The sequence below is a fragment of the Bacillus rossius genome (assembly GCF_032445375.1).
Source record: "Bacillus rossius redtenbacheri isolate Brsri chromosome 4 unlocalized genomic scaffold, Brsri_v3 Brsri_v3_scf4_2, whole genome shotgun sequence".
In the NCBI taxonomy this organism is placed as follows: domain Eukaryota; kingdom Metazoa; phylum Arthropoda; class Insecta; order Phasmatodea; family Bacillidae; genus Bacillus; species Bacillus rossius.
In genome coordinates this window covers 43672159-43693061 of record NW_026962011.1, presented here as the reverse complement: position 1 = coordinate 43693061, position 20903 = coordinate 43672159, and the positions used below count along the sequence as shown (strand labels likewise).

General features: G+C 38.7%; 1 protein-coding gene across 2 annotated transcripts in view; it reads left to right on the top strand.

Moving 5' to 3' along the window:
* Nucleotides 1–2802: 2802 nt before the first annotated feature.
* The window catches only part of LOC134542137 (sodium leak channel NALCN), a 59522-nt gene continuing 41421 nt past the window's right edge, over nucleotides 2803–20903 (top strand). For both annotated transcript variants that reach the window (XM_063386111.1, XM_063386110.1), the window contains exons 1-9: nucleotides 2803–2994; nucleotides 5504–5614; nucleotides 6165–6350; nucleotides 8152–8375; nucleotides 9575–9703; nucleotides 11056–11201; nucleotides 12057–12304; nucleotides 15609–15830; nucleotides 18833–19000. In XM_063386111.1, coding sequence (XP_063242181.1) covers nucleotides 5510–5614; nucleotides 6165–6350; nucleotides 8152–8375; nucleotides 9575–9703; nucleotides 11056–11201; nucleotides 12057–12304; nucleotides 15609–15830; nucleotides 18833–19000 — 1428 coding nt within the window. In that variant the 5' untranslated portion in view covers nucleotides 2803–2994; nucleotides 5504–5509. The remainder of the gene's footprint in view (nucleotides 2995–5503; nucleotides 5615–6164; nucleotides 6351–8151; nucleotides 8376–9574; nucleotides 9704–11055; nucleotides 11202–12056; nucleotides 12305–15608; nucleotides 15831–18832; nucleotides 19001–20903) is intronic.

Below are 20903 nucleotides of genomic sequence, written 5' to 3'. Positions count from 1 at the left end.
GTCAAATTCGTAACAGAATACATGGTGAACACTTTTATATGTCAGAACACTTTAGGATGACACAACACAAATTACCTAACATTTCAAACACTAAAAGAACATATGTACAGAGTACCAAATAATGTGTGCGGAAACCAGAATGTCTGCTACATCTGTTACCACTGGGGTGGTAATGGCGTCACCCGGTTACCTATGTTTTGTTAACGGTATTTATTTGTTATGATTAATTAATTTAGATTTATTTATTTCTAGTAGCAGGTAATATTTTTAAATTTTTTCTTCATAACTTTCCCGTGTTGGTGCGGTCTGGACGTACTGACAGTTTGTGAAGTTGGTACCAGTGTGACTGACACTTTCGGGGTTTTTCGGTAAAGTCGAGGATTGCCGAGTGAGGAGCCGACGAGTGAGTGTGCGGCTTGCGTGACTGAAGACAGTGCTGGTCTGGACGCCGAAGTGGGCACTTCTGGAAGTGGGGGCGAGGCCTTGCAGATTTGCGGCCGAGCACGTATCGTCTTCGGGGCTAGTGGAAGTCCCAGGGTATGGCGAGAGGCATCACGCGACGCGAGCAGCGTCGGCGAGTTCCCGGGCCCGGGCGAACACCGAGGTAGCGGCATGACAGCACAGCGCAACACAAAATAAGGCAAACAACTGCATTATTCACCACCATGAGAGTTTCCCCGGCTACAAGACATATTGAGAGTTAAATCGGACCTAGTACTATGATACTCGTGTGCACTCAGTCACAGCGAAGAAACTGTCGTCTTTGGTTAACTTTCATTTAATTTTTATTAACTTCAAGATAATAATAATAACTTTTTCATGGGACAGATGAAAGATAATTAATGGTACCATAAGTATAATCAATTGAGTAGCGCGCCGCGGAAAAGTTACGATAGTCAGATGGACTTATTAGTGGACTGTTAGTTTCTTAATATATTATTTTTTTTAAATGTATTACAATATTACTAGTTGCATGTGAAGTATTACCTAGGAGTATGAGGATGGTAATATGCTTGTTCATTAATAGAGCTCGTAATGAAAAAGGTGCACAAAGTATTTATGAAAATTAATTATGCAAGTATTTTTATAGTAAAGGTCATTTTTTTATCAAACACGAGTTTTTGTTAGATGTCGACCCCCATAGTCTCCCATGCCACCTTATTAGTTGTTGATGGTAACTGGATCCTACACCCACGCAACAGGAAAGGGCGACGTTGACTTTTTGGCTTTCCTGTAACAGTGGAGTGTGGAAGGTTTTTTGTAGACCCCCCGGTGCTTGAGCTATAGGCCCGGGGCTACACATCTCACGGAGATAGAGTTCAGTTCGTTTACATATGAATCGATTCAGTGATGTTGTATAGGATACTAGGCATATCGATGGTGAAGCAAGGACGAAGGCTCCCACGTTCACGTTCCTCATGTGGAGACAGCCTACAGCAAAAGTACCACGAAAAGAATTAATACAATTTACATTATGTTAGGAAAGCATCTGCACATTTCGTCCTTGGACGGCTCAATGCGGGCGAAAGTCCAACAGTTCAAAATGCAGCTTCTTGGAGGATGGACTGGCACGCAACCCGTCGACTACAAGGGTAAAAAAACTCGCGAAAGCCCGATTGCGATAAAGAGATTTATGTTAAGTGGTGAGCTCTTTAAAGCTGAACCGAGGTGAGGCTGGCCACGAGAAATCTTATGCTATGGCTGAGAAAGGTAGTGAATGCAAAGTGTTGAGGACCCCGTGGAGTGCGCAACGTCTCTAGCCTCTGAGCTGACGAAGCTACTACTGGCATGCCTCCAGCAGCTCCGTGCCGACGGAGGTCACATTTCCCGCGCGAAGTACACAGAGCGTGGGAACGATTCGGGCTGAGCTTTGTGAGCTAATCGCACAGTAAACAATCTTTAATTACTTAAGAAAGACAAGTGATGATGAGATTTTAATTAATAATTAACATTAAAGCAGAACCTAATACAGTGTGGGAACTGTATTTAGTGGATTGATATCCATCTGGCACTGCATAGGAACACATGGACACTTGATAGCTGCGTGGGTGGCTAACGATTCATCGACCTCGGGGTCATTCTACTCGCTGCACTAGGTTATCCCCGGGGTGCATTCGTTGCACATGCTCGTCCAAGGCTTTGATGAGGCGTAGCGGCCCAGGTGACCAGAAGGAGCACTGTTGGTCGGCGTCAAGTTACTCTTTTCAAAATCGCTTGTGAATTTTAACTAAATGTTATCGTCTACCTTGCAATGAGTAACAAACAAAAAAGCCAAACAAACACCAAGTTATTGCAGTAAAGTAGAGTACTGCCCAATTTTCATGTGTTCAGTACGTATTATATGAATGTGCTGAACAGTATACTTTTAAAGCCAAAATAATTTTATTTAATAATATTCAGAAATGTATGAAATAAATTTGACTTATTTGAAAAAAAAAAAATAGTAAAACATGCCATTAAACTATGAAATAATTTGGTTTCTCTATAACTACAATGTGTATACCCAGACGCAGACCCTTTGAAAGGGTTTTGAAATATTACCTACACGAGAGCAGGTGCGCCAACAGAAAAAAAGGTATGAAAACTACTAAGGAAATAGTTATCATCAAATATTGTAATACAATATTTGTTATCATGCAGGGCTGGCTTAGACAAGGTCGCTACGACTTTGTCGCTACTTTGTCGCTATAGCGACAAAGTCGACCTCCGTCGTGTCGCTATAGCGACAAAGTCGCGGTGACCTAGCCCCGCATAATTTCGTGTCAATTGTAGCGGTTTGTCGCAGGGACAAAATTTGTCGCTACTGTTACCATCAGCAGTTTATTGATTGGCTAAAACTAATGTAACCTTAGTTGAGGCGGTATGTTCGTAATTGGTGTTTGCAATAAAATTAATTAGTCACAATCTAATTTTTAACAAAGTGCTTCGATAAAGAATTTTTTTCGTATATTCAAAAAAATTTAAAGCAAACTGTATAATCATACAAATACAGCTGTAAGTATTTACTTTTAAATCAAAATAAAAATTATCATCTAAATTGAAACAAAAAAATTATGATTTTGAGCGTTGGATACGAAAGCAATATATTTTCTCCATATATTATGTTAGCACATGCTGTATTTATTGTGTCAAATTTCCCCTCTTTGAGTTCTTTATTGGTTTATATAGTAAAAACTCACTTTTGCTGTACCTACACATAATTATACTAGCTTTAGTCACGCCTCCAATGTCCCCACTCCGTAGGGGCTTCGACCTTGAGGGTACTATTGGGGCTTTTATCCTGGACTTCATGGGGGAATCTATACTCCTCTGTTGGGGGCTTTGTCCACATACATCCTCACTGAATTACTTTGCCTCTAACTCCCATGTTGGGAGCTTTGCCTCCAAACTTCCCCTTGCGGGAGCTACTCAAAAACTTCCACAAATTGGGCTATTTGCTGCCTGAAGTTTCCTGAAGGTAACTTTGTCTCTCCCCCTCCCCAATTAGGGGTGCTGCCCATAAACATCATCTAAAAATGGATTTTGTCCCTAAATTCCTATATGTCATATTAAGTATAGATGTACATATAGCAAATTAAATTAAATTTTTACTTAATAGACATTTGGAGTATCAAATTTGGCAACCGTATTGGCATATGTACCAGTACCCAACAGCCGAAAGCATATCAATTTTGATATTCTAGCTGCCCAATTGTTATGGAAAATTACCTATAAATGAATGTGTGTCTATGTAAAATTGTGTTTTAAATCTAAGTTTATACTCAGTGTAAGGTATAGCCGATGTAATTATGACAACAAATATTTCCTTGACCTAAATATATGTTATATGACTAATGGAGGTATGACAAAACAGCTCGGAGCAAAATTGTAAAATTTTATCTGCTACCATGGTGCAATTTGAAAGATCCTATGGTTTAGCCACAGTAGGCCTTCTAAGAAAGTTATGTGCCTACTGTAAGGGGAATTAGGTCTCTCCATTATGCCATTTCAAATATTCTGATACCACTTGCAATAAAGCTGCCATGCTAAATATTTTGTTTTGACATGACATAGGATTTAGCTTTGGCTACTTGTTGATGTCAACACTTATCAAGTGGTATGGTTATAGAGACAGCTATTGTCACCCGCGTAAAATATTAAGTTATTTCCTCGCAACATTTACAGACTAAGACCCTGTTAGTAAATATGTGGTTGCAACAAAATACAGAAGGTCTGGGAGGTATGATTTATGCTCTGACATGCCAAATATTAGGATAAGTAATTAAAAATTATAATTACATCTAAAAGAAGGAAAAATTCAAGATGGCAGGACCTAATTAATCCCCCTTAAAAATATGTAGTGAATTTGAATTTTTTTTTATTGGGTGGAAAATTAAAAATTTTAACTTTTTGGAGTTTTTTAGTCAAATGGTTGGAGATCTATGTGCTGGCAAATTTTCACATTTATAGTGGGTCATAATTTGTGTAGATCAGTCAGTCAGTAAGTAGCACATGGGGTTGTATAATTTTTAGATAATAATGATAGGCTATTTATCTTAAACAACATTTGTATCACATAAATGACAATTGTATAGAGAATTTAACATTACAAGTGATAAATGCAAAAATTAATTTGGGTTCGATGGCACTTTATTTAATAAAAAGGATGTACCCACCTGTCATTCATGGCACGAAGAATGCATTCATATCTAGATAATAATGATGGTGAGGGAAAGCAGAATGGAAAAGAGGAGAAGGCACACAACAGAAATTACTATCAAATTCCCTGACAAAAGCATGCCAAGTTTTCTCTGTGTTACAAGCAAAGTATAAGCAGTGGTTCAGAGCCCACTATAAACTTGGATGACCAATTACTATCTGAAGCCCATCTTTAAGGTACCTACCTATATATATGAAAATCAGTAAACAAAAGCCCCTTGATCCACTTTTTTGGGCAGGCATTCCACTATTAGATGTTGTGGTTTTAATTTTAGTTCAATTTAATATTTTAAACAGAAGTTTTTGGTGTTAATGTTTCTTTTCTTGTGAATACTGTTTTATCGGTAAAATTTGTATGCTGCATTTTTACAATAAATTAATTTGTAATAAATTGGTCTAAAACAGATACATTCAGAATAGTAAAAAAAAAAAAAAAAATTAGACAGCATTTGTGGTTCTAAATTGATTTTATAATAGATGCACAATGAAACAAATTAAAATAATTTTTCGAACCCATGCACTTTAGTAAAATTTTTTTTCAAACATTAAAAGTTAGCTTTTTAATGATTTGAATTAAGTTTTCGTTAAATTCCACTTAATTCCATGATATAACTTTAATTTCGGTGCTATATGGTGTTATGCAGTGTTTTAACATGCTTTCTTTTCGGTGTTGTTTCGGTTTTACCGCAATGCACCGTGTAATCTTGCCCCTGCGTATTAGTGTTATTGACCCCCTGTCGAGCAAAGATAAGACGAGCTTCATTACCGTGCTGTGCCCTGCTTGTCGGCGGCTGGACCGCTCCAGATCACCATGATGCTGGGGAGAAAACAGAGCCTGAAAGGGGAGATGCTGCAGGCCGATTACGGACCAGAGGAATCTCTGAATGAAAGTGCGGAAATCGAGTGGGTTAATATGGTGAGTATCACCCTTCGCTGGGGCAGTTGGCATTAGAATGTAGACTCACATCATATTTTTTTAGTTTATATATATAATATGCTACGTAAATACGGTGCTGATTTGAGAAACTGGTTCACAGAAGTTATTGCATTTATGTTTTGGAGATTTGGGCAAGATAATGTGCAACCTTTTTTATACTGAATTATTTTTAAAGTTAAATGTTCGAAAAATAATTTATTTATTTTAAAATATATGTGGAAGTATTAAAATTAGATAAGTTCTTCTTGTTAGATTATTACCATAATACGCAGGAATCAGAATATATTGTATCAGTCCACATACTTCAGTTCTTTATTAAAACACATTTCACATAATGCTCCTCACATACATATTTTCAGAAGAAGAACCCACGATGTAAGTACCAACAGTACAACACAAATTCATTGTTCCCAACACCTGTTTAATAAACTTCTTACAAAATAAAATCAACATGGCAACACATTCTAACACTTCTCACATGTAATGCTATTATCAGTTGTCAGAAAGCTGTGCAATGACTTGTGCACAGCTGTGGGTGCGTCGCCTCATGAGGTTCTGCGCGCTGCTGAGCCTGCTGTCTGTCAGCCTCAACACCCCCAAGACGTTCGAGAGGCATCCTCCCCTCCAGTACATCACCTTCTGCTGCGACCTGGTCATCACGTTCCTCTTCACCGCGGAGATGATAGCCAAGATGCACATTCGGGGCATTCTGCGGGTGAGCACCAAGGACGAATCTAGGGGGCAGGGGTGAAGATCCGTAGGATTGGCAAGGGGGTCCCGCATAAACCTACACAAGTCATCTCTGGTTACGGTGCTTTCATGTTGTAGGTACACTGACCATTTTTTGGCCTGTTTGCATGCGATAAGCAGAAAACTTTAAAATTTATAGAAAGTGTTCCATAAAACATAGTTTTTACCTTAACGTTTGTGGCTAATTAAAACAAGGACCTCGCCCTAGAGGGTGGAGGGGCATCGGAAACCTTCGGCAACTCTCGTCGTCCGGCCGGAAGTGAACTATCGTAAAAGACTTCCCTCTGTCGGAGTTTGCAAGCAACTAAGGTCGACCAGGGGCGAGTCGCGGTACAGTCGACTTAAAAAAAAAAACTACTTCCTTATGTAACCAATCTATATGGATAATAAAATTATTTCCAAAAATAATTTTAAAATTATGATAAAATTAAAAAAAATGTCGAAATACCTAATTTCCGGCACACGATTATCAACCCTGTTTCACAGTCATGATTTTGCTAGTGCAAGTGGGCCCTCTCAGTGAGGGGCTTCGTAATTCCAGGGGGGCCCGGGCCCATGTCCTGGAGCGACAAAAAATTGAAGTTATTAGATTTCAATAAACGCTCAACGTAAGGGTTAACATTTGTGCCGTATTCCTTGAATTTTTTTTTGTCCCTGGGCCCGTACTGTCTCTTGACGGCCCCAGTAATGTAGGTTCAGTGATTTAAGTGCTTCTAGTGTCTATCACTTCTTTGAAAGTAGAGATGCACAAACACCAGCACTGTATTCAGCTAACTTTGGTGAAAGCAAAAATCTGCATTCACATAGGAATTGAATTGTTAGATCATAGATGTGGGTGTTTGTTTTTGTAATAAAAAAAATGAAAAAAAAAAAAAGTTATGCAATTTAAGTTGTGTATTTTATGTTGGTCTTGGGGGAAGGTGACCCTTTCTAAATTAGATTCTGGTATTAATGATCTTGTAAAACAGTCCTGTGTCTGCATGATATTCCAGAATACTTAGTTGTTTATATTTTTGGAATTTTTTTGTAAGAAAATTTAATATTATGCAACATTAAGTAGTACTTTTGTCTTCCATGTATATGTTTCTATAATTTAACTAAATATATCTTTAAGAGCTGTAGCTACAGTCCAATCTCCAAGACTACCCATTCCTTGTAAAGATACGGTGCAGGAAAAAGGTTTTGGCCAGTGATTGTCTGTGAAGGTTGGGAAGGGGTATCAGATCTTCTGTACCTGAGATAAGGACATAGTGATTCACTAGAAGGTACACTGCCTATGGTTGGGTTCCACACATGGGCCCATTCCCACCCTTCTTTTCTTTGGGTGACTTTAACCGGTTTGGTAAAGTGCTGGAGGGGATGTTGAAGGGCAGGTGTTTTTGGCTGACGGTACTTCCTCGTGATGTTGACTCGAGAGCCCGGGAATGGAGCATTTCCCTTGACCCTGAGATCTCGAGGATGTGTAGAATTTCTTTGGGGAGCTAAAGGTGACTGTTGCGACATCTACTGAACCACCAACCTACTGCTAATGATGGAGCAGCGCAAGCAGTAGCAGATCTAGAGGGGGGGGCTAAGGGGCTCAAGCCCCCTCCAAAAGCATCTGGGTCCACTATTGTTTTATTGTTTGCCTTGATAAAGCCTAGCCTCAGCTGGGGGTCAAGCCCCTTCCAAACCAAAATCCTGGATCCGCCACTGAGCGCAAGGCAGCGGATCAGTTACCGTCCAGACGAGAGGACCTGCGAGGTCTGCGGCGGCTCTTGTTGCAGGGCGACGTCCCGTACCTGAAGGACCACTGGTGCCAGTTTGACGCCAGCATGGTGTTCTTCCTGTGGGTGTCCGTCATCCTGCAGATGTTTGAGATGCTGAGCATCGTGCCTCGGTTCAGCTACTTGTCCATCCTGAGGGCGCCTCGCCCCCTCATCATGATCCGCTTCATACGCGTCTTCCTGAAGTTCTCCATGCCCAAGTCTCGCATCAACCAGATATTCAAGTGAGTTGCTTGAAGTTGGAAACATCACCATGTTGGTACCAACTGTCTAACCCCATTAATTAACTTTAGTAAAATAATATATTCAGAATTTCAAAATGACTCTTGGCATGCAAGCTTACCAAATATTTTTACTAGTATGTATTAAGAAAAAAAACATATATGTAAAAAGGCACGTATTAATTTTTTATTAATTTTTTTCAAATTGGCAATTATTATTATTATTATTAATTTTTTTTTTTTTTTAATGAATGTACAATGAAAGTTCTTTAAACCAGAATTTTATGATTTGCCACATTCTGTAATTTGGCACCAATCGAGCCGCTTGAACTCAAATTTTTTTCAGGTGGTCTTGAACTGTTGACCTTGGCTGCCAGGTTGCATTACTAAGCTGCCAACATTTTTAGTTCACTCAGAGTTTATCGCTATTGACTGTTTTCGTTTCAGTACAGTGTTCCATGATTTCTAACTGGTTATGTTTCGGTATTGATTTTTTTTTTTAAGGAGTGATCTGAATCATGAAAATGTGATATCACAGACTTTTTTTTTTTTTTACAGAAATGCTTCTCTTAATTTTTTTTTGTATAGAGAAAATTATTACAGATATTTTTAAATACCATTGTACTGTCTATTTATTTTTCTTTGGTATTCAAAACAAAACTATATTGATCTTCAGTAGTTTGGCAAAATTGGTAATCTGGCAAGGTGGTGGTCTTGAATGTGCTGAATTGAAGACTTTTTACTTTTGTTAGTAATTTACACATTTTTTAGTCCCTTTTAATAGGTTTTAAGGCAGTTTTGTCATTCATACTTAAATGTAAAATTAGTGTAAATAAACATGTCTAAAATGCAACATCTTAATCTATGACACGAGTTAAGATAGTGTATTTGTTTTGTAAATATTTTTTATTTTTGTAGCTGTCTGTTTAACATGTTCTGTACTTTTTTTTTAAACTTGCATCATGTAAATTTTAATGTCTGCACATACATATTTGTATGTAAAGGGAACTACATGTTTAACATGACATGTTCTATATCCCGGAGCCTTGACTCCATATGGGACCAACGGAACAAAAATACAAAATAAATAAAAAATAAATAAATATATATCGTTCATGTGGTGATCAATTATATATTTAGTCAGCTTTGCTTTGTACAGCTCTTGTCTGGAATAGACGTCCACGCGATCTGTGTCTGTACAGACGATCGAGCCAGCAGATTTACAATGTCACGTTATTCTTCCTCTTCTTCATGTCCCTGTATGGACTGCTGGGTGTCCAGTTCTTCGGTGAACTGAAGAACCACTGTGTCCTCAACAGCACTGACCCTGAGTAAGTTGGATCAGACAGAAGGTAACACTGATCTTGTGTTTACAAACGTCTCTTCGTAAAAAAAAAGTGAGGGGGATTTATTCCTTGGTGGATTCCGTGGAAATGACATGTATTTATTTACAGCTCTAGGAATGAGACCAGTATGTTAAAGTTAGACAAACTCGAACTCCGAGTATTGCAGTCCATGCATGACTTTATGTACATGCCTGATTTGTTTCTGGTTACAATATAAGCTATCATAAATTTTCTATGATCAGATAACTAGTGTTTTGTTATCTTAGTGTTAAATCTAGCTCATTTAAGCTCATGTTTAATATTATTCTAACATTGCTTCTGATAAATGTTCATGCTGTGATATAGGCGTGTACGAAGCTTTGACTAAGTGAATCAATCAAAGCTCTTTTTAATATTCAGTTTGATTTCACCAGGAAATTAGCTATTCATGTTATTTTAAGTTTCACGACTAATGTGAAGCTAGGTATTTGTTGCGAAACTTTAAAAAGTGGAAGCCTAAAATTCGCTCCTGAAAATATGTATCTTTTTTTTGGTTTTATATATATATGTTTTGCATGAGTAAATTTGGTTACTTAAAAAAAAAGCAAATGTGGCACTCAGGTTATTTTTATGAATGTTCAAAATTAATGCTAAGCATGTTTAGTTTATAATTTTTATTGACTATGGTTATATATTTGGCCCAATTGGTTAATCATTTAATTAGTTAAAACATTACAGAAATTAAAATAATATTTATTTTTTTACTTAAAACCAGTATTTTATAAAAATAAGTGTACTAAAGCCTTTACGAGAACAATATTAGCAATTCGACTTGACTTCAAAAATATTTTATTAAACATTCAATTTGATATTTGTTCCACATCAAAAAAGGGGGTTGTCTGTAAAGTCTGTTTACGGACAATAATTTTACGTGATAACGTCATAAGAAAAAATTGATGAAAAATTTCATACTTTTTAATTTTCAAATATTATTTAAGTTTTTGCAAATTTAATTTAAATAATTTGTTTAAATATAATCACGAACAATTAGTTATAGAAATAAACTGAAATCAAATCAAAGTCAATAAATTGTTAATTTGAAATGACGAAATTGAACAAATAAATCAAATTTTTTAAATTGCTGCTTTTAAAAAGCCCGCCTTAACCTGTTTGATATTATAGAAGATTTTCTTGCACGGTGGTTGGCCGATTCTTGCATGCTTGGCTCAGGCGGAACGTGACAATGAGTCATGCTTTTTCGTGCGTTCAGCCGGTGTTCATCGATTTATAAGACGTTATCACGTCAAAAACTAGTACGCACAGGCTTACTGATTTATAATTCCTGGGTTTCTCTGCAGCCACATCACTATCAACAGTCTGGCCATCCCTGACACATTCTGCTCTGTGGATCCAGACTCCGGCTACCAGTGTCCTGTTGGCATGAAGTGCATGAAACTGAACTTTTCTCGATACATCATGGGCTTCAATGGCTTCGATGAATTTGGTAAGCTGTACTCCGGTGTTAAATCTGTACAAGTGTCAAGGTTAGTATTTTAGAATATTTGTAATCATACCCAGACTTACCTCATGTGTATTGTGTTAATTTTTTGTCCTAGATTCCATCAAAATAGGCCAAAAATAAATACCAGAAAAAGTTTCTTCATAAAACATGAAAAACTTACTTTATTCCGATTCTCTCACGTTTACCTACGTACAGTAGAATCCCGCTGATGCGACCCCTCACGGTTTCCGAAAAAACGGACTTATAAATGGAATGGTCGCAATAGAGAATTCGGGGTGTCACATAGTCGTCGGATACATTGTGTGGGCCCTATATATAACATCATTCAATAAAAAATTATATACCAACCATGCATGGTTTTAATATTGAGCATTCATAAAAGCTAATCTGTATGTCACATTTGATTTTTTTTAGTCAATTAACTTTATTTGTGCAAAAAAAACAAGCTATATATTTTCACGAGCAAAACTTAGGCTTCCATGTTTTAAGCTTTGCAAATAATGTCTCACTTCACATCTGACGCAAAGCTTTGCGTTACAACCGTTGCTGCAAATAAAACAAATAGCAAATTTCCTGGCGAAGTCGAATCAAATATTAAAACGAACTTCGATAGATATGCCTTCGCACAGACCTAGCGAAATACATTTGCAGCTATGGTCATTAGTAAATTTTTAATTGTGAAAGATTTCAAATATCCATTGAAAAATTTGTTGGTAGGGGATCGTTAGTTTATCTCGATGGCCCAGAGTACACGAGCCGTGTCGCTCTAGAGCTGGGACCACGAGGGCCGGCTACGTAGAGTCACGCCGGCACTCGACAGGGCGGGGACGTGCGCAGGGACCAGCTTCTTCACGGTGTACCAGGCAGCGTCCCAGGAGGGCTGGGTGTTCATCATGTACCGCGCCATCGACAGCCTGCCCGGCTGGCGGGCGGCGCTCTACTTCAGCACCATGATCTTCTTCCTGGCGTGGCTGGTGAAGAACGTGTTCATAGCGGTGATCACGGAGACCTTCAACGAGATACGCGTGCAGTTCCAGCAGATGTGGGGGGTACGCGGCCACATCGCCAGCTCCTCCGCCTCGCAGGTGCGAACCTCTTGGAGCTTGTCTGCGATAGTCCGAACCTGTGCGTGGTCCGTGTCCTTATCCGAATGCGAGTGACGTCACATTGTCTCACCGAAAACTGCCCCTGTCCACAATTGCGATGTCCGATGTCCGAATGTATTGATTTCTAAAGTTGTTTGAGCAGAGCGCAGTGAATGTGCCGAATCAAATGTTTTTGTTTATTGTTTTGATGCTTTTGTAGTTTGAGATTTAACTCGTGAAAGTTGTGGGAGTTCAATATTATATATTATATTCAGTAAGGCAAAGTGGCTCTTCTTGACTTACTTACAACACCTTCCATTTCCTTCAATAACAAAAAACAAACACCACGTTTTCAAACGGGAACAGGAAATTCAAATATCGTGAGTGTTCTGTCCTTTTTCTGTGTCCGAAGTACACAGGCTGGGACAAAAAGTTCGAATTGACGAATGTCTTCGGACCAGGTAGGTTCGGACCTTCGCCCACTTGGCGCATGACGTCAGAGGGTCACGTGGACCAATCAGCGACGAGTGTCCTTCGGACACAGTTTAGGACATTGCTATTGTAGACGGGCCTTTACTCTCTCGTGGCCCTTTCGAGGGTGCCTTTCTTCACTGGGATATGATCTCAGAATGGTTTCAGAATTATAGATTTTATTTGGGACCTACTAGCTGATCAATGTTATCTTTTCAAGGAGCAGGAAAAAAAAACTTGTGACATGTTGGAAAGTGTAAATATTTTTGATGTATGGCTGTTCCTATAAGCATTTTAAAAGTCTCTTAAAATTACTGCAAAATGCAATATTTCTTAAATTTAGGCTTCTTAAAAAAAGTTCTAACAGATTTAATTAATTTACTTAAGTTATTACCTTTTGATATGTAAACTGAACATCTTAGCTCCCTGTATACAGCATTTGGTAGGAGTAATTAAATGAAAATGGAACGGAAATGCGAGACAATGGTATTGTGTCTGCGCAGAAGTCTCAGCAACCATGTTAGCATGTTAAATGTATTGGTGTGCCAAATGAAACTTTACGATAGTGAAACTACCCTGTAATATATTGGATAAACTAAAATAGTCATAGAAAAAGTAATTCCAAGTTTTTAATGACCTAAAAATAACTGCCTTTACACTGATTATAATACATATTTTCTTTACTGTTTCCCAATGGTCTTGGTAACATGAGGTCTGTGTTTCAAATCTTGTCCACATATGAATTTTTATTTTTGGTTTTTTAATAACATTTTAATATAATAATGATGTTCAAACAGCTCAGTAAGGTTAAGGTTTGTATGTAGGAAGTATTTCCAGACTGATTTCAGTTGTTTGACCAAAAACATATACACATACATATACTTAGAATTATGTGTTTTTAAATGTTTCAGTTTCAGGTTAATATTTTAATGAGGAAAATTTAAAGTATTAACTTTTTATTGAATTTTAACTAGATGGGCAGATTTTAATATAATATATTTTGGAAAATCAAATCCAAATCCGGGATCTATTGGACTGCAATTTTTAGTTTGTAAAATACTTCAAAGATAGCATCACGTTCGTAATGCTTTAGAGAAACAACAAAGTACCTATTAAATATCTTTAACGCCATGTTCGTCTCAACACAATTTTCCTGGCCAATAAGTTATATGGTACCTATTTTTAAAGTTGCTATTACATTTTGTTATGAATATTCAAGTTTACAAAATGTATTCCAGGATAGTTTCACTGCCATAAAGTTTACTTTGGCACACCTAAACACTTAGTACCCCTGTGGGTCCATCATCTTAACAAATTTGGATTGTGGCTGCAGCAGTTTCTGCATGCATGCGCATTACACTTTCAACCTGTCAGATTTCCATTGTGTAATGTATGCATATTTCATTGAATTTCTGGTGCATACTAAAATTTCACCCTCAATGCTCCTAAAGAGTTATAACCTCAAAAACGATAGTACCATCTTGTTAAACAGAATTATAGGTAGGTTTTAAAAAGGAGAATTTTTAATTTTTTTTTTCCATTAAATGAATACTTTTAATTTATTTATCATTTCTGCATTGTTTTAAAGCATTCTACGTTAAATTTGGTGTCTGAGTTTCGAATTATAAATTTATTTGCAACATGAAAACCCATCAGTTTGCTTGTTACTATGGTTAGATGTTTACACATCACTGGCTTGTACTGCAAGACTCGCTCACATTTATTTTTTTGATGTGAAACTTATTTTCAGCTGGTAGAGTAAGTCAAGGTGCTGACTCATTAGAGTTTAACTATGAATTCAACGGTCAAGAATGGGGCACTCGATGGTGGTGAGGGGAATTAACGAATAAAGTATAGTCTGATAACTGGAAGACTTTTTGCAGGTTTTTCATTATCATATTTTTTTACTACTGTGAACCTCCATTATGTACACTGTTTTTATTACGGAATATTTTATTTTATAATTCAAGTGGATTATTTTTTGTGAAGTTTAACTTTAAATGCGTGTGGTGGCCTTGCACCCATTTTATTTTATTACTAATGCAGTGCACTAATGTGGTAAGGGCCGGACTAGACCAAGGATAATACATACCTGGTGAACCTCTTGCCACTGGAAATGGAAATCTACGCAAATAACTGTAACCGTTTATCTGATTGAACAAAAAAAAAATATTATTCAAATAATGCTAATTATAGACAGCAAAGTTTTTTTTTGAGTGAAACTTCTTTGGTTGTGATGGGAATAAAATTTCCAGGCCAAATTGCAATGCAACGATTTCGTGAAACATTGTTGTGAAACGTTTCTGACGATAAAAGGACGGAGAATAGGTTGCAGACTGTGCAGAGAACTCGTCGGGCCTCGTTCCCCTGGGCGGGCTCCACGTGGCGGCGTGCGGCTCAGGTTGAACCCCGCCATGCTGCAGGGACAGGCGGGTCGAAGCGGTAGGGAATAATCACCTGTGCCCGACGCCCGCCAATTTTCTGGCATCTAGTAAGTAGGAGTATCTGGGCAGAGGACAACACAATTAAGTTTGAGCTTATTTTGAAGTGAGTAATAATTTTGTTAATTTATATTATTTAGAAAATTGTCTTATTTTTATCTTTCTCTCTCTGCCAGTTTACCTTTTATGATATACATACTTACGAGTCGAGGTTTGAATTGCCAAAGAAGTTTCATTTCTGTCACATGTACTGAGTTACCTGTACTGAGTTTCTTCTTTTACAATTTTTTTGTGTGCTTGGTGTGACTTTAGTCACCAAAGCATCGGGTGATGGTTGAGATCCCAGTCTCGCGGACGGCACAAGAGAGAGGGTCTTGCGCGTGTGTGCCCAGCTGCTGACGGGCAACGACAGCGGCTGGAAGCTGGTGACGCTGGACGAGAACAAGCACGGCGGCATGGCGCCGGAGGCGTGCCATGCGATCCTGCGCTCCGCCACCTTCCGCCTGCTCGTCATGTGCGTGATCCTGGCCAACGGGGTGGTCACCGCCACCATGCACTTCAAGCACGACGAGCGGCCCCGCCACGTCTTCTACGAGAAGTACTACTACATTGAGGTCAGATCCCGGTTCCCCGACCCTTGGGTCGCGACACCCTGACCGTGAACAACTGACCTAAATCTGGCAGCACACTACAGTACTACTACATCGAGGTCAGGTCCTGTCTCTGCTCGCACGGTTCCCCGGCCTTTGGGTCGCGACACCCTGACCATAAACAACTGACCTAAATCTGGTAGCACACTACAGTACTACTACATCGAGGTCAGGTCCCGGTTCCCCGACCCTTGGGTCGCGACACCCTGACCGTGAACAACTGACCTAAATCTGGCAGCACACTACAGTACTACTACATCGAGGTCAGGTCCTGTCTCTGCTCGCACGGTTCCCCGGCCTTTGGGTCGCGACACCCTGACCATAAACAACTGACCTAAATCTGGTAGCACACTACAGTACTACTACATCGAGGTCAGGTCCCGGTTCCCCGACCCTTGGGTCGCGACACCCTGACCGTGAACAACTGACCTAAATCTGGCAGCACACTACAGTACTACTACATCGAGGTCAGGTCCCGTCTCTGCTCGCACGGTTCCCCGGCCTTTGGGTCGCGACACCCTGACCATAAACAACTGACCTAAATCTGGTAGCACACTACAGTACTACTACATCGAGGTCAGGTCCCGTCTCTGCTCGCACGGTTCCCCCGCCTTTGGGTCGCGACACCCTGACCGTAAATAACTGACCTAAATCTGGCAGTACACTATGTGCATACAAAATTTTTTTTCATCATAATTTTCATATCGGTACCTCAGAGGTAAAGAACAACTGTGTCTATTTTTTTTATGAGTTGTAGTTCACACCATATCCATGATGTACATTTTTTGCTCTAAGTACTCATACTAGTACCTATGTCCAGATTCACTTGTAACTAACTAACTAACTAACTAACTAACTAGGTAAACAAATGTTGGAAGTAGATTTTAACCTGCTTCTAGTTGTCATATCGATTTGAAACTTTGCAATTATATGTAAACAATAATTTGATACCATCGAACTGATCTGATGAGGGAGCCTGGAGGTGGATAGTGGAACTCTTCAATGGCTGCTAGCAAACTCCTACAGTTGGTTCCCCTACTTTGGAACACACCCTTCGCCCCTGCCTACAACTCGACATTAACCCAATATTTTTAAGTATGAAAAAAACATTGAACTATTAACTTGAAAATATGATTATGTGTCCAAGAACAATGTGTTTAAGTTTTATAAAGCAATTCAAATCACCAGTGGAAGAAACTTGAAATTAATTAAAGTTGAAACAAATTGAATCTTGGCAAGGCGTCATGTAGTGTTGGGTAACGATATACACAGTGAGAGGTCTTCCCATCCGATACGTTTGGGACAGTGGCCATGCAGGGTTAGCGATGTTGCTGGATCATCGAACGTACAGTACAGTGGTGTTTAAAACAAGCTGAAATAACAAAATAAGCTTTTATATAGAAATAAATAAATACAGATGAGCATTGGTCATCTCCAGAAAAAAAAGTATATATTTTTTTTATTTAAAATTGTAACATGCCCACCGACAGTTTGGGAGCATTATAGGTGGGCACGACATACAATACAGTACAAAGGACAGTCCCTACAGGCATGCAGTATTGGTCTTACATAAGCACTAAATGTAGGTAAGCATCACCTGCAAGGAGAACACTCAAACAGGGAGGCAGTACCTGCAGATAGCCAACTGACACAAACAGGTACTCCATATTTGCAGGGACCAATACACACAAAAAAAACCCATAATACAATGCATTTAATGACAAGAACCAACATTACAGTTACTAAAATCAACAAATAATACACCATCACAATATAAAACACATAATAATACAACATCAATAAAGAAAAATCAACAAAGATTAGAAACAAAATAAAATAAAAATAATTTATGAAAACACATTATGAAAATGTACCCATAAAATGTGAAAGTAACACACTAGAAAACCGGAAACATTGTGCCGAAATAAAAAAGACAGTAACGATTAAATATGAGCAAAGTAAGAACACATGCAGTGCTACCTGGTGGGCAAGTTCAACAGCCAGAATAACCCAAAAAAAGTCTGATTGTGAGTGGCTCAATTGGTGCCTGATAATAGACCTTTCTCTTGTTTTTTTTTTTTTTTTAAAGTTTATTGTGTTATTGGATCATTCATAATGAAAATTAAAAATAATTATTCTTCTGCATTATTAAATCATGGTTATCTTAAAAAGAAATTGATGTGTAAAACTTACATAGAAACTATTAGCATGATTAGTTTGTGTCTACCAAAATCTTGGGCACACCAGTGTGCTGCGGCACAATGATCGGGAAAATTTGGCTCTGGCTGTACAGTAGTATTTACTAGATTTTCCGGTGTGAAAGTAATTAACAATTAATTTTGTTAAGTGGTACACACTGTCCAAGACATGGTGTCACTTCACCAGCCAGTTTACTTTTTGAAAACAGAATTTTCTAGTGTTAATGTTTTATTTTTTTATTATTATTCATAAAAATAATGTATTTGTCACCAAATATGTATAGCACTAAATTGTTTCTTTATGATTATTTTACCAAAATAGTGCCATTTTGACTGATACATAAGTAGAGACCCGGAAAATTTGCGGGTTCATTTAGTGTTATACTAAAATTCAAATAATTATATCTTAGTGCTGCTTCTGTCATTGGTTCACTGTTAATCTGGAGGACTGAGGGCCAATTAGAGACCCTCACTCATAGAAGTGTCGAATCACAGGCCACCCAGTCGAGACGACTCACAAGTCAGCAGCCAATGAACAGTTGGCATTTGCCCGAGTGTGTAGAGGGTATTGGAGTCTATCCTGGAGGTCATTGAACCCGCGAATTTTCCAGATCTCTATACATAAGGCATTTTTTGATTATATTGATTTCGAGTTTTTATCGCAATGCAACTTATAATCTTGTCCCTAATTATTACTAATACTAGAATACTCTGTGTATTATGAAGCAGCAGCAAGTGTTGGAGGAAACTGTGGAATGTGGCGTGCAGGTTGCCTTCACCATATTCCTGGACCTGGAGACGCTGTTCAAGATCTGGTGCCTGGGGTTCCGCGGCTACTACAAGCACTCCATACACAAGTTCGAGCTGCTGCTGGCCGTGGGGACCACCCTGCACATCTTCCCTGCTCTCTACTTGTCGGGCCTCACCTACTTCCAGGTCAAGACCCTCGGGCGTGGCGTTCTTGTCGCAAGTGCAGGATTTATCTTCGAAAGATTTGTGCATGACTTGATGTAAACTTTTGGACATACGCCATTGCTAAACACATGTATGTCTGTAGAGAAAAACTACAAAAAAACTCCAAAAGACAAAAACACAAATTAAGCAAAAAATTGCTGTTGTCAACAGGATATAAACACCACATAATATTCCATAACAGGAATATGGTCAACAAACATGGAAAAACAAAGAAAAATGGACTAAGAAAACAAAGAAAACCCCAAAAATGATGACAGCACAATAATCAGTACAACAGTTGAAACGAGACAAAAACATGACAAAACGAGAGGACAGAAACAAACACAATAGTTTAACCACGACAAAACGAAAAGACAAAACAAACACAATGGTTTTCCCAAACAGAAACAAGCACAACGGTTGAAACGAGACAAAACCACGACAAAACGAAAAGACAAAACAAACACAATGGTTTTCCCAAACAGAAACAAGCACAACGGTTGAAACGAGACAAAACCACGACAAAATGAAAAGACAAAACAAACACGATGGTTTTCCAAAACAGAAACAAGCGACGTTTCGGGATCTGCTATCTGCTCCTGTCCTCAGGCAGAGACGCACATGGTACGAAAACACAGGTGGGATTTGCTGCGGTTAGGGCGAGACCAGGGTCGTCGAGAGGATGTAAGGGCTGGATGTAGGTTTTCCATATGGAATTCGTCCAGTAATTGGGGGAGGAAGAGGTAAAAGGAAACAACGTGACTGGCAGAAACAAGCGCTTTTCTCCACAAACCCAGTTCCTAGAAAATTTTAACAAGCGTTTTCTCAGCGTGTGTTTCAGCTAGGTCCAGCGACCACAGGTCCCCTCCCCATTACATTATGTACCATTTTTCAAACCCCCACGGTTTCAAATTAAAAAAAAACGAACACTGTAAACGTGTGACCTGTGTGCATCACATAACTTGAATGTTTACCAATGAATCCTTCTATCTGAAGTGCGACGTGCCACGCACACCTTTGGTCTGTAAGCCGTCAGCCCCTCTCTTCCTAAACACGTGTGCAGGCCGTGGCAGATTGGGGAGGGAGTCCACGCCGTCTGAGACTTAATGCAGACTCAGTCTTTTTTGTGGCAAACACAAATTAATTTTTTTTTCCCAGTGCTAGAGACAGAGAGACAAAGTTACGTACCTATAGACGTACGTACTTGCAAAGTGGTTATGAGGTTGATTAATATTTAATTAAATTGATTACATGACTTGATTAGGTGTTTGAAGTACTAAGTATTCCAAGACTTGTTTTTTGTGTTGGTGTAATAGTTAACTGTTTATTCAAGTAGGTTGGTAGGATTGGGAATTGCTTGATGACTTATATTGCCAACTTTAAATGATCCATGTTCTGTTCACAACAGTGTTTAACTATTTAAATATATATAACACTTTATAAACTGTATTAATAAAAAATTCAGTGTCAGTATAGTTTATATGCATTTTTTAATTGTGTGATAATCAAATTTTAAACATTGGTCTGTAGAATGTGCAGTTTATTACTCTTTAGGCAATTAATTGCAGTTAGTAAAGCAAAAAAATATAAAAGCAGGGAAAATGTGGTTTATGCCGTAGTTGTAGTGCAGTCAGGGGCGAAACAACTAAATTTCTTTTTATAAAGAATCATCAATCCCCCCTATTGAAGCGGGGGGTCCGGGGGGGGGGGGTCCTCCCCCTGGAAAATTTGTATTTCAAGGTGGAAAATGGTGCTATTTAAGCAGTTTTATTATCTAAAAATTGATTACACATCACTTTATTTGCCCCCGTTTGCCCCCACTTCAAGGTTTCAGAGGGGGGGGGGGGGGTCATAATACCCTTGCTCCCCTGTTGTTGCGCCCCTG